At 42.8% G+C, this 14,107-nt stretch overlaps 1 protein-coding gene across 1 annotated transcript; it reads right to left on the bottom strand.

The window, feature by feature from the left end:
• Positions 1–9,398: 9,398 nt before the first annotated feature.
• On the bottom strand, positions 9,399–13,655 carry Avpr1a (arginine vasopressin receptor 1A). The gene is made up of 2 exons (XM_051170644.1): positions 12,571–13,655; positions 9,399–9,688 (listed from the first exon to the last, which is right to left on the bottom strand). The coding sequence occupies exons 1-2, from the start codon at positions 13,556–13,558 to the stop codon at positions 9,402–9,404; spliced, it is 1,275 nt and encodes a 424-aa protein (XP_051026601.1). The 5' UTR covers positions 13,559–13,655; the 3' UTR covers positions 9,399–9,401.
• Between the last annotated feature and the right edge of the window lie 452 nt (positions 13,656–14,107).

Here is a 14,107-nt window from a genome sequence, read left to right as displayed (position 1 = left end):
ATTATTTCTTTTTTTTTTTTTTTTGAGGTTATAATTACAACATTTCCCCTTTCTCTTTTCTCATGCCCTTTTTTTTTTACTAATTGTTGTATATATACAATAATTATATACATATATATAATTGTGTGTGCCATATATATGTATATGTGTGTGTATCTGTATGTTCAAATATATGTCTGCAAGGGGCATAAAAGTAAAAAAGTGACCCTTCATGCCTTCCTCAATCACTCTCCACTTTCTACTTTGAGGCAGGGTTTCTCACTGAGCTCAGAGTTTTCAGATTTGACTAGCAGAGTTAACAAGCTTACTCTCTGATGATCCCCTTCCTCTGCTTCTCAACTGCTGGGATTATAAACAGGTGATCACACCTACCTGACATCTATGTTGGGGGAGGATCTAAATGCTGACGCTTACATTCCTGCAGCAGGCATTTTACCCACTGAGCCATCCTTCCAGTCTTGCCCCTTCTGGTTTTGAAACATGGTCTCTACACAAGTCTGTCCTTACAGTTCCAATGCATCTGAGCCTGACTTTGAACTCATGAATCTCCCACTCTGCCTCCTGGGTACTTGAATTACAGGTGAGAATCCTCATGGCCCTTTTATGTAGCAGATGGGATGGAACCTAGGGATTTGTCTATGCTAAGTACTCTACCAGCTGGGCTACATGCCAGGTGTGCAGAAAGCACTCTATCGTGTCCTATAAAGAGAAAAAGGCTGAAATGAAGACAGTAGACTCTGTGCAATGCAAACACCAATCAAAGGACAGCTATAGTGACTGCGTATCACAGATCAGATTCCAGAGCAGAAAACAGAGCACTGACCAATGAATGACTCAGCTAAGGTGTTTGCATAACTACAATAGGGTGGTAGAGGAGGAAAGATGATGTGTGGAAAGTTTCCCATGACATCATAACCAGAAGTCAGTTAACAAGGACACATGAATTTAAAAACTAATTCCATTTTACACAATAAAATGAAGTACCAGATTAACTTCTATCATCTTAGTGTCCTACGGTTTTCTGATTTTATGTGAGCACTGTATTGTTAATGAAGGAAAAATTAAATTGGAAAAATAAATACCAACACGGTAGAGATATAATTATCAAAACAAAACATCATCAACAGTCATTTCAGACCTATGTCCAGATATTACAAAAGTGTATCTTCGTCATCTTGCTTGCAGTGAAGCGTCTGTTATTGGTTTCTCTGTAAAATAAGAGGATTTATTGCAAGGACCCTGATTTTAGGATGATTGGGTGAAAGACTTTTTTGACTGGAAGGACAATTTTTTTCTTTGCTTTATCAAAGTCATAGATTTTGTTTTCTCCTCTTAAGAAATGCTATTCTTACTTCAACTTCTGAGCTCAGGCCCACTCTCTTTTTCTGCGTTCTAAGCTTTAGAACATGCTAACTGCCGAGTGGAAACCTGGGAGCCAAATTCTGCAAACAGTGAAGTGAGCATCCTCAGAGGCCACACTCCAGGCAACTGGAGGCTGCATACCAGACACGAGTCTGATCTGGGACAAACTCTTGAAAGTGATTAGTTTCCATCATCACCGTGCAGAAGAACAAAAAAAAAGGACCCCTCCCCTGCCCTACCGACTCCCTATCCCTCACACCCCCCGCCCAGCACCTTCTGAGCCTAGGCAGGGATTCATCGCCTTGCCATTGCTAGCACAGCTGATGAGGGTAGAGGTGAGAGGACAGAGCGTGTGTGTGTGAAAACAAACTCCGAACCTCATTACCATCACCGGTCTTTCTGAAAGAAGACCTACAGAATTATAATGTACATTTGAGTGATATTCTGCTCTGCTCTGAACACCAGCATGTTGAGGCAGGTATGCTGGTGGAGTCCATGAAGGAAAGCCAGAAAGTCACACTGGAAGAAATTGATCTTCACGCTCTTACCATCAAATCTGGCTGGAAATGGAATCTACTAAAAATGCAGAGGGCTACATTACAAGGCTTAATGTACCAGCGGAAACCTGTGACTCACCAGTGTTGGCTGCCACTTTCTGAGAAAAAAAAAAATCACAGATTGAGGAATTAGTCTAACAGGAAGCCTTATATTTAGCTTCTGGGCCCTGTTCACAGTTCAGCTCAATATAAGATAGGTTAATTAGACAGCATTGCACACCGCATAGGTAGAAACAAAAAATCGTCTCAAAGTTAAACTACGTTACAGTGGATGAGAAATGGTGTTCTGAGACACTTTTTCTGCATTGAATAAAGAAGGAACACAGCATACAAATGAGAGTCAATGCATTGCTATTTATAAAGCTAACCAAGGGGTCCCTTTAACTTTCACTCAGCCATAGTACTACAGAGTTGGTCACACAAATTCTACACAGAATTTTACTAGTTAAGAATATCTGAAATGTAAAGACAATAGTTTCTTATTCCAATAAAGATTACATCACATAAATAAATGTGTTTCCCAATGATCTTGGAGTTTCTTGTCTAGTGGAAAGAACACCAAGTGGAAAAGTAAGGCATGCTAAAGCCGAATTCTGAGCCCAGGGAGACAGCTCAGTGGCGGACGTGCTTGCTGTACAAGCATCTTCGTTCAGATACCCTGCACCATGTGAAAGTACACCGCAGAGGTGTGTGCCTGTAATGCCAGTGCTGGGAAACACAAAGATCCAGTTCTCTCAATGGCCAGCTTATGGTCTCCAGGCTTAGTGAGAGATGCTGTCTCAGCGCTCTCTCTCTCTCTGTCTCTGTCTCTCTCTCTTTCTCTCTCTCTCTCTGTCTCTCTCTCTCTCTCTCTCTATGTCTCTCTCTCTGTCTCTCTCTCTCCAAGCAGAGATGATGCTTTTTCTTCTGTCCTTGTCGTTGAGGTCCCTGTTTCCATCCCCCTCAGTTTACCCATTTATCTACACTGTTTTGGGTCAGGAAAAGGATAGGTTATTTGGACAGGGAGAGAACTATGTTCAAATCTTTGCTTTGGTTCTTTTGAAGAGTTAAAGTTCTTATCCAAACTCTTTGTTGCCTTTGAGTAGTCATTGGAGTTTCTTGCAAATACTTCCAGCCAGGCTCTGGGCAGAGTGCTGAGAATCCTATGAAGAGCAGGGAGGGGATGGAGGGGGTCAGGAGCTCCACAAGAAGACCATCAAGGCCGGTCAGACCTGGACCCAGGGGAGCTGCAAAAACCAATGCACCAACCAAGAAGGACAATGCATGCAGGGAGCCTAGACCCCTAGATGTAGTCAACAGGGGACAGCTTACTCTCCAGGTGGAGAGACAGGGCGGGGTGGGGGTGAGGGGAGCAGGGACTGCCTCTGATGTGAACTCTGGTGCCAACAATTTGCTCACTTCCTCTTGGCCCGGGTGGGGAGCAGCCTTGGTGGCACACAGAGATAGGGGGAGCAGGCTTTCCTGATGAGACTGTCAGAGGACTAGTGGAGAGGAATAAGGTGGAAGAGGGAGAGAGGGTGGGAATGGGAAGATACGAGGTAGGGGATATCAATTGGGATATAATGTGAATAAATTATTTTTAAAAAATTTTAAAGGACATGGAAGAAGGGAGCTTTGTTTCTTGCCTGCTTGCCCTTGCTCTTCCTGATAGTCTATCCTTCATCAGTATTAAAACCAACTTCTCCTGGATTCCACTAGAGCTTCAGAAAAACCTCCAGTTGACCTTTGGGTCGCGCGACCTTTTTGGGGTTAAATGATCCTTTCCCAGGGGTCACATATCAGATATCCAATATACCAAATATTTACATCCTGATTCACCACAGCAGAAAAATTACAGTTATGAAGTAGCAAAAAAAAAAAAAAAAAAGGAAATTTATGGTTGCAGGGGTGGGGGTCACCACAACATATAAAACAAAGCAAAACAAAACAAAAAAACCTATTTTTAAGGCAAGCATGGCAGAAACATCTACGTATTCCTTAGCGGCAGCAATGATCTGTAAGCTGGGAGTTGTGAGATGAAATAAACACTTTCCCTCCCTGCATTGGTGTTGTCACAGCAACAGGAAGTAACCTAGAACGGTATGTAAAGAGGAACAGGAGAACAGGTGGAAGTGACACACAGCTGGGGAACAAGATGGGTTAAAGACAGAGTGGAGGCCAACTTCCACACAGACGTGTTTCATTGTGAGTCTTTTGGTGCGCTATATAACTATTAGTCTAGTTTTACAGTAAGTCTTTAAAACATCAGTAGTATTTTTTCAATAGACATTTCAAATTCTATTTCTTCTTTTTTGGACATTCACCACTTCTAGAATTTAGGCCAAACCAAAAATTAGTGTTTAGTCTATGGTGCTAAGATTCAATGTATAAATAAAAAGAAAACATTATACAGCATAGATTGGAAGTTAGTATGATTGGAATCTACTAGCCCCCAGGGGAGGAATGGGAGTGTTCCTAATTTCCAAGACCCCCCCCCCCAAAGCCAATTATATCATTTTTAGAAATAAATGAGCATAGATGACACTTTAAGAGCCAGATAATACTTGTGACCTTGGCTACGTCCAATTATTTTGGATGCCTTAATATAGTATTTATTTATTTTCTTGACTATAATTTAGTGAAAAGGTACATAAAATTTGACTTACTCTTGGCATGGTCAAATAGTATCAAACATTTTCATACTAAAATATAAAGCTATCCATAGCCACATATTGTGGCAGGGCTTTTTCTGGTGGAAGGGGCATGCAAGGTAAGCATTGTACCACTTAGTGATGTCTTTAAAGCAGAACTTTAGTTTTATGAGTTATCACAATTAACCTGAAATATATTCATTGTTAAAGGGAGTTGTAAAAGAATTATTTTCAAGCAGGTCTGCAACTTGTTTTTGTTCCTAGAAATGCCAATGCAGAGTCAAATTGAATTATTTTAATATAATATATTTCTATATTATAATATATAAAATATGTGCCACAATATATTATATATTTATATTATAAATTATATTTATATAACTTCTTTTTCTCTATTTGCCAATTTGACCATAGAATACAAAAAATTTAATCCGTTGCATGAAACCCTGCTTCTATTTTATTTAAGTCATAAACCAATATAGGACATACATACATATATAATATATTCACATATATTCATTATGAAAAGAAGAAGCTGACTTCCACACAGACATGTTTCATTGTGAGTCTTTTGGTGTGCTACATAACTATTAGTCTAAGTTTGCCATAAGTCTTTAAAACATCAGTAGTATTTTTTCAATAGACATTTCAAATTCTATTTCTTCTTTTTTGGACATTCACCACTTCTAGAATTTAGGCCAAACCAAAAATTAGTGTTTAGTCTATGATGCTAAGATTCAATGTATAAATAAAAAGAAAACGTTATACAGCATAGATTGGAAGTTAGTATGATTGGAATCTACTAGCCTCCAGGGGAAGAATGGGAGTGTTCCTAATATCCAAGACCCCCCAAAGCCCCAGGAGCATCTAGGGGGGTGGAGGGATGGCAACTGGACACTTTGCATTAAGTTCTCAGTCCTGTATGGCTGTGATGGGTGGCACTGAAAGTCCACATGCAGAGGGAGGGCTCGGACACCCTGGCTGAGTTGGTTCTTCAAGGAGCAACCTCAAGGAGCAAAGATGTCCCTTCTGCCCTGGGTTTCTCTAATATAACTGCTGTCTTCATTATAGTAATAACAAAGGCTCCATGGATGCTAGTTTACGAAAGCCTAGTCTCTGATATTGGGGGTAACAGTACAGATTCAATTTCTCCCTATGTAACACCTAACTAAGTCTTAGGTGGAGTCAAGTGTTTTAAGTTGCCAGTGTTGAAATGCGTTTAAACTCTGGGTTTTGAATAAATTAATAAAAAATTAAAAAAATAAAACTCTGGGTTTTAGAGCTTGGGAAGAATAAAACTTGAAGCTAGCCGTATTGTTTTATTTATGGAATAACAGATAAGTCTGTGATTGTTTTTTTTTTTTTTCATCACAAGTGCCTGTCCACGCTCAAAACTGTAATACACTTGGTATAAATCAGCAAGTTGTTAAAACCATTTGACTTATTTCTCTCCTGAAATCATACCTTCCTCAAGCTTTCTTAGGCACAAACATGCTAAGTCTTCATTAATGAAGATAATAATTGTGTGTTTAGGTTGAACATTCAGTTCACCAATTTCCTTAGCAGTTGTGTTTCAGAGAAGATAGAAAAGAAAAGACCAGGTACTTTTATACTTTAAAATTCATGGCTTGTGGTGGCACTCAGAGAAAGGATAAGTAGGCTACCAAGATGAGACTTGAGAGACTGTGGCCATATAATGGGGAAGGAGGTCTCCCTCAGTCACAGACATAAGGGAGGGGAATAGGGTGAAAGCGGGAGGAAGGGGAGGAACAGGAAGATACAAGGGATGGGATAACAATTAAGATGTAATCTGAATAAACTAATAATAAAAAAATTCATGGCCTGGTACTAATCCATCAGGTATTGATTATGTCCTTCAAAATGCTTCTTTGTCATCATGTGTTTATTCTTATCAAGTGTTCAATAAACTACATTTCCCCTCTGAGTGGACCTTCATTATCAACCATATATCTAACACTCACATAGATTCAGTAGTGCTGTGAGCTTGGGGGACCTTCCCTCAGATAACCTACAAAATAAAATTAAGTGACATACTTCTGCTTCACTGTAAACATCCTTGGATGTTTGAGAGTACTTTAGATCTTCCCATTGGTCACAGAAAGGAAAGCTTCCTGTTCCAGAATACATCCTCCCTTTAGCCTGCAGCTTCTTTCTTCTGAGATGGAAAAATGGCCTCTTCCAATGTAACGTGTTGCTTGGGCCTATATGCAGGATGTCACCAGGTACCCCACATCAGGAAGGTTAAGCATTAGGTAGATTTTTTTCACCTAAGCCACAGAGTAAGACCAGCACTCACTTCTTCTTGGGTCCTGGATCACTCCATAATCTCAATGCGTTTAAAAGGGAAAGATAGCACAATGCCAAAATGTGCATATACAATGGAAACTATTGTTTACAAAGCCAGATTGCCAGATTGTAACGCTATCATTTTTTTTATCACCACCACCACCAAAAAAAAAAAAAAAAAAAAAGAAAAAAAAAAAAAAAAAAGAAAAGAAAGAAAGGAGAAAAACCTGGTAAGTGGCTGTTACTCCAGAGATGCTCTTATCAAAAGGGTCAGATGGAAATGCTTAACCTGGAGGCACATGCTGGTATTTGGAAACAGAAATTGTGCCCCAAAAGTGATGTTTTGGAAATGGGTTCAGAAAAGGTAGGCTCTTGATTATTCTAGCCCAAAAGCTTTAGGCTAGATTGATTAATTTCTTCACTTTATAGCCTGTTTGCAGTCCCTTCCTTCCTCTCCTCCTAGGCCCACACCCACCCTCATCCTCTCTCCCTGAGACCAGACAAGGCATCCTAGCTATGGAAGAGATCCAAAGACAGGCAACAGACTCATAGACAGCCCCGGCTCCAGCTGTTAGAGGGGCACATGAAGACCAGGTTGCACATCTGCTACACATGTGGAGAGGGCTGTTGTCAAATAAACCGTCAATCCAATACAGGCTTATGTCCATATTGCTCTAACTCAAACAATAAAGATTCAGTTACTGATGCTGATGGCTCAGTTGTAGCTTTTCACACACACACACACACACACACACACACACACACACAAAATTGGCATGATTATTTTTGAGTGCTGGAGATAGACGGAAAGGCAAGGGCATTAGCACATCACAGCCTGACTTGTTATTTTAGGAAGAATCCTAAAACCTAAGGGAGCTATCTCTCGCAAATGTCTGGAAACAGATTTTGACCCATCAACCCAGAGACTGTGGGGGCTGAGAACTTGGGAATGCTGCAGAGTGATAAGGAGTGAAGCTCGTGGTTTCACGCTATTGTGGCGCCAACCAGCCAATGGCCTCTTATCTACAGGCTTAGAAAGGGAAATGTGATAACACTATTAAAAGCAGCTATAACTCTGAGAATTGCTAAATGTTTGTGATGGATCATTCAACATTACTTGATCTTGAACTGGACAGCAGAATCTCATTGATAAAAAAAAAAAGGCGGGGGAGGGGCGCAAAGACCACAGCCAATGAGTGTAGTTTATCTTCAATTAGAAATGAAAGAATGTGACTATCTTGACTGGCGCTGGCTTATCTACGTTGAAAGTGAATTCTAGCTTTGTGCTGCAAGACTACTGTGACATAGGCAAGCCAGGCGCAGTACTGGCTGGCCAGGCTTTAAGATGAACCAGCAGATCTATATTTAAATGCTAGGATTTCGTGTCCCAAGCATGAAAGAACAAATGTTAGTTCATGAAAAATAAGCTGGAAAAAAATCTGTAGTTCTGAAGATCTCATGAGTACACTAAATACAACCTGCTGGCCAGTAGATAGCACTTTACAGTTTTTAAAACTCTTCACACATTTAATTTTCTTTCTTTACAACAACCCTCTGAGGTGAGTGTTACTAAGCCCGCTGTACAGCCAAGAAACTGAGACTTTAAATATTTTTAAAAGTATCTCTCTGAGTTATATAGTAATGAAGGAACTCAGACAAAGCTCAGACTCCTTTTCTGTCTCCTGATTCCCCACATCTCTGCATCCTCTGTATTCTAGACCTGTTGTGTAGGCTAGAAATGGGAAGAAGTGAGTAAAGTGCTTTAAATCAAACCTCTTATGAGGACCTTATACCTGGAGTTACTCTAGAAGAATTTTTAAATCTCTGAATCTGGATTCACCAAATAGGTACTGAGTGTTAACATCTGGCATAGCACAGGATGCCTTTCGATGCTGGGGAACGTATGCCTAAAATATCTACAAGAAAGTCTGCAGAAGCTTTCCTCTCTTATCTGTCTGTCAAGTGTGGTGTGCCTCATACAAATTGTTGGCCTGCCCATAGCGTTTCCAAACCTTTAGCCTCTTAGTGCGCATGCTTTTCAGAGCCAATAGAACATCAGAACCATGAAGGAAGGACTGCCAGGTGAAGCTACCTCCTTTGCATTCTCGACCCCAAACCCCCAACACCTCTTGTTGACATTTTAGGATGCACAAATTGACAGCAACACTGGTCTTCAAATCACGAATGAGTCGGCTTCATTTGGAAACAGTGCTTATCACATGACTTAAACCAACAAAGCCGCACTTACGTCAGAAATAAAAACACAACAAAAAAAAAAACATCGACCGTAAAATAGAAAGTCAGTATGGTTATGACCCAGGCCCCACACAGTTCCGTGTAGCACATTTTCATTAACATTCTATGCCAAAGAATCCCGTTTTCTTTCACAGCAATGGGGGGAAACACAGCTGGGAACAGTGTACACAATTGAGCTGATTCATGTCTCTCTCTCAAATAAACTCCTCTGCTTCTTATGATCTCTAGCCGGATTCAGCTAATGAACTCAAAAGTCCTCCCCAAGAGTTAGGCTGCAGGGCTGCGCAGCTCAGGTGGAAGCAGGAATGAATCTGATGGACTGGGAAGATTTAGGCGAGTCCTTCCATGTCCCGATGCTGTTTGTTGGGCTTCGGTTGTTGGAGAACGAAGTCTGTCTTCGGCTCATGCTGTCTGAGTCGTCCTTGGTGAATTTCTGAGCCACGCTTTGGCAGCACGGCAAACTTTGGACGCAGTCTTGCAGGAGATGGCCACTAAAAAACATGTATATCCACGGGTTGCAGCAGCTGTTCAAGGAAGCCAGTAACGCGGTGATGGTTATGGAAGGATTTTCTGAATCTGTGTGGAAAGCGTGGCGAGAGATCATGTTAAACAGCCAAGGCAAGACCCTGAACGCTGCACTGTCTTGAGCTATCTTGCCACTGACTAAACAGGTCACTTAAGTGGCATTGCGTTCCTCTGTGTGCCCACAAGGCTGTCGGACCAAGGGGCAGTGATCAAATCGCAAGCGCCAGAGCTCATGCCAGAATCCATCCCCCGATTGCCCCCGCCCTCCCCCACCCCCCGTGGAGAATGATCTGTCCATCACCTAAGTCTGAACAGGGACTCTAGGTTTTCTGCACGCAATGCCGTTGGTTGGTGCATCAGTTTGTGCAGGTCCCTCCTGGGTCCAGATCTGCCACAGTTGATGGTTTCCTTGTGGAGCTCCTGACCCCTCCAGGTCCTTCCATCCCCCTACTCTTCCATACAACTTGCAGGCACACAGAAGAAGGCGATGCAAGCTATCCTGATGAGACCTGATGGGCTATGATCAGAAGGCCGGGGAGGAGCGCCTTCCCTCCCCAGTCAGAGGTCTAGGGGAGGAGAATAGGGCGGGAGAGGGAGGGAGGAAGGAGGAATGGGAAGATAAGAGCCAGGGCATAACAATCGGATGCAATGTGAATAAATTATAATAAATTTAAAAATATTATAAAAGATGTATGTTTAAAAAATGAACTTTTTTTGAAATGGCTTTTCAGGGCAATGACTGTTTTTTGGAAACTGGTTGTAAAAGAAAAACATCTTACGATTAGTTCAAATAGTGTAAACCAAAAACTGTTACAGCAGTTCAATATAATGGATAGGATTCCAAGAAGATGAAGTTTTTTTATTAATTTATTAAAATAAAAAAAACAAACCTCTCTGTATACTGTACGGTGGCAGGAGCCTTTGTGAACAGACATGGTATTTGCAGAATGGAAATTTGAAGTGTTTATAACCACATACACCAACTTGTATTGATTCTAATAACTCGGGGGCAGTGTACGCCACAGGGTTTGTGTTTAGCAGATTTAAATAGAAACTCTGTGGAAGGCAGTAGTTAAAACAGAATGCTAACTTTAGTCAAAATTTTTTTGTGAATCATTAGACATTTGGTTTGATTTTTAAAAAGACTGTCTTTGATTGTAGTTGAAACAATTAAATTACAATAAGAAAAACATCTGGGTTATACGTGACCCTGTTTCAAACAACAAAATTAAAGCAGGACAACAACAAAACCCAAAGTTAGGGATTCCAACAGGATTTCAAAAAGACTTCATGAATTACCACTGGCAAACTACATGGACATCACGACTTCCACAGTGAAACTACTGAAGTGATATTTAAAGTAAGAAGTACAAGCAAACACCAAATTTTCTCCTGCTTAGTATACAAACTTGCATCATCTCACTTTTGCCATGACAAAATAAACTCTAGGCCAGTGCTTCTCAATTCACGGGTCAAGATAAACGGGACCTTCCACAGGGGTAGCCTAAGACTGTCTGCATATCAGATACTTACATTATGATTCATAACACTGGCAAAATTACAGTTACGACATAGCACAGGAAAATAATTTTATTGTTGGGAGTCACCACAGCATGAGGAGCCATATTAAAGGGTCGTAGCGTTAGGAAGGCTAAGAACAGCCGCTGTAGACCATCCACAGCTTTGTGCTAGGTGCTGCAGGTGACCACAAGCCAGGCATGGCATTAAAAAGTAACAGACATCCTCAAAACCTGTAGCACAAGTGAAAACTTTACTGATGGTGTCTAAGTCTCAATAAAGCAACAGAGGGAATTTTAAAATTTGACTGGCATTAACAAGAAAGACTTTGCATTTATTTATCATCACTGGCAATATAGCCTATAAAATATTTGTTCAAATAAAATCTATGAACATTAAAAAAAAAATAAGGCATTAAAATACATTGCACACATTCCATGCCTCAATCTTAAAGTTGCAAAAAGACATGGCTTCTCCCAGATATTTATGTCCTGACTAGAGTTTTCATCAGAAACACTTTTGTAACATGCTTGGTTTGGAGAAATGCTTTATTCCCCCCTTAATTAAAAGAAGATGTATTACAAGATGAAAAATTAAAGGATAGCCTCCTGGGAAAAGAATTTTTCTGTTTTGTGAAGGAACTAAAATGAAACTGGGCAGCGAAGCTGGGAAGCTTTCACAGTAAACCACAGAGCGACTTGTGTGGCATGAATAGTGTTGTTCTCAAATTAGACTGAAACTCCAACAGATTTAGCTGATCAACACTCCTCCCTTGGAGTGCCAGCAAAATAAAGTTATTATGAGTGGGGGGGGGTGAAAACATTATAAGGAGGATGGATTCATGAACTCCATGCCAATTTAGAACTCTTGACTTCTTAAATCCTTTCCCAATCTGCTTCAGAAAAGTGTACCTATCACAACTCTTGGTCTTGGAAGATTTTCACCAAAAGTTTTTTCTTAATTATGATAGTTTCCTTAACCCAACAAAAAGCATCAGAATATTTCCCTGAGCCTCCATGGCCTCGAAGGAAAGGCATCCAAGAAGCCTAAGTCATTTGGCAAAAATGTCACTTTTTTTTTTTCAACTAGTGGGCAACTCTAGGCACAAATGGTGGCCATACACGCTGCAAATGCTGACACTTGGGCTCCAAGGTACCTGACGAGGAGACCCCAGGAATTTGAATATTTGCTCATTTATTCCCATGGTGGGGACATGGAAGACTTCCATTCTAATGCATGTAGAAGCTTAACTATTGAGCAAGTACTATGACCAATCTCTCTCTCTCTCTCTCTCTCTCTCTCTCTCTCTCTCTCTCTCTCTCTCTCTCTCTCTCTCTCTCTCTCTCTCTCTCTCTCTCTCTCTCTCTTACACACACACACACACACACACACACACACTTGGTCTCAGTACATACCGGTCCAGGCGAAATCGTCATCCCAGACTGACCACATCTGGACGATGAAGAAAGGTGTCCAGCAGAGGATGTATGCAGTTACGATGACAAAGGTCATCTTCACTGTGCGGATCTTGGCGCGGGAAATGGTCTTCACGCTGCTGACACAAGGCGTGACCAGAAGCCCCTTGTGGAAGGGACCCAAGGCTTCCCCAGAGCCCTTGCTGCCCTTGCTCTGTCGCGACACTGTCTTCCCGCGGACGTTGCTCCAGATGTGGTAACAGATGAAGCCATAGCAAGTACCCAAGACGACCACAGGTGCCACAAAGACACCGCTGGTCATCCAGGTCACGTAGGCACGGGGACCCCAAGGCTGGATAAAGGTAGCCCAGCAGTCTTGAGTTTTGGTGCTGTTGTTCACCTCGATTTCAATCATAGAGAAGATGAAGTACTGTGGCGTGCTCAGTAGGAAACTCAACACCCAGGAGGCAGCGATCATGAGGCGCGAGCGGCGCGCAGGCTGCTGCAGGGTCTTGAGCGGGTGGCACACCGCGATGTAGCGGTCCGCGGTCATGACCACCAGCATGTAGGCAGACGCGAACATAGCAAACACCTGCAGGTGCTTCACCACGCGGCACAGCCAGTCCGGCCCGCGGAAGCGGTAGGTGATGTCCCAGCACAGCTGTGGCAGCACTTGGAAGAAGGCGACCGCCAGGTCTGCCAGGCTGAGGTGTCGGATGAAGAGATGCATGCGGGACGTCTTGCGAGGCGTGCGATGCAGCGCCAGCAGCACACTGCTATTGCCCAGCACGGCCACCACGAAAATCACCGCCAGCACAGCGATTTCCCCCTTGGCCAGCTCCTCATCGCGCACATCCCCTGGCGGGCCGCTACCTTCCTCAAGCCCGGATGCCTCCCGGCTGGCGTTGACACCCTCGGCGGCTATCAAAGGCCACCACAGGCTGGAGTTGCTCGCGGGCCGATCGTGGGAGCCTCGCGGGAAACTCATGCTGTCGGTGCAGCGCCTGGGACGCCCTGTCCCGCGTGGGCTGCTTTCTTCCCTCCTCCAAGGGGGAGCTGAACCCGTGTCCTAAGCTCTGTGCTCTGTCCTTCTTTCCCTAGGTGTCTTGGCTGCGCAATCCCGCGCGCCCAGCGAGAGGTCTTGGGCGATATGCTCGCGCGTGTCCCCCGCGCTGCGTCTCGTTCTGAGTCAGGGAAGCCGCTAGAGCTTCTGATGCTCCGCGCTCCCAATGCGATCCTAGGTTGTCTCTGGACGCCAGGACGCGCTCCCTCACGTTCTAGTGGCTGGAGATTGTCCCTAACCCCCACCCTCCGGAGTCTTTCGTGATTTGTCCTTTACACTTAACTGCTGCAGGGGTGGAGCCGAGACTCCTGGATTCCTCTGCAGGGCCAGGAGCTTTCCTGCTCTGCCCCAAACTTCTCTGGGCGCCTGGGGCTTTCCTTCAGTCTCCTTTATAAGCTAATTTAAAAGCCAAAGAGGGCGTTAATAGGAGCAGTTTAAAGCGTACTTACGTATCCACTTCTGCTGCCGCTGGAA

This window comes from Acomys russatus, chromosome 28, assembly GCF_903995435.1.
Source record: "Acomys russatus chromosome 28, mAcoRus1.1, whole genome shotgun sequence".
Lineage (NCBI taxonomy): Eukaryota > Metazoa > Chordata > Mammalia > Rodentia > Muridae > Acomys > Acomys russatus.
The sequence above is the reverse complement of the archived record's forward strand: the minus strand, read 5'-3'. Positions and strand labels throughout refer to the sequence as shown.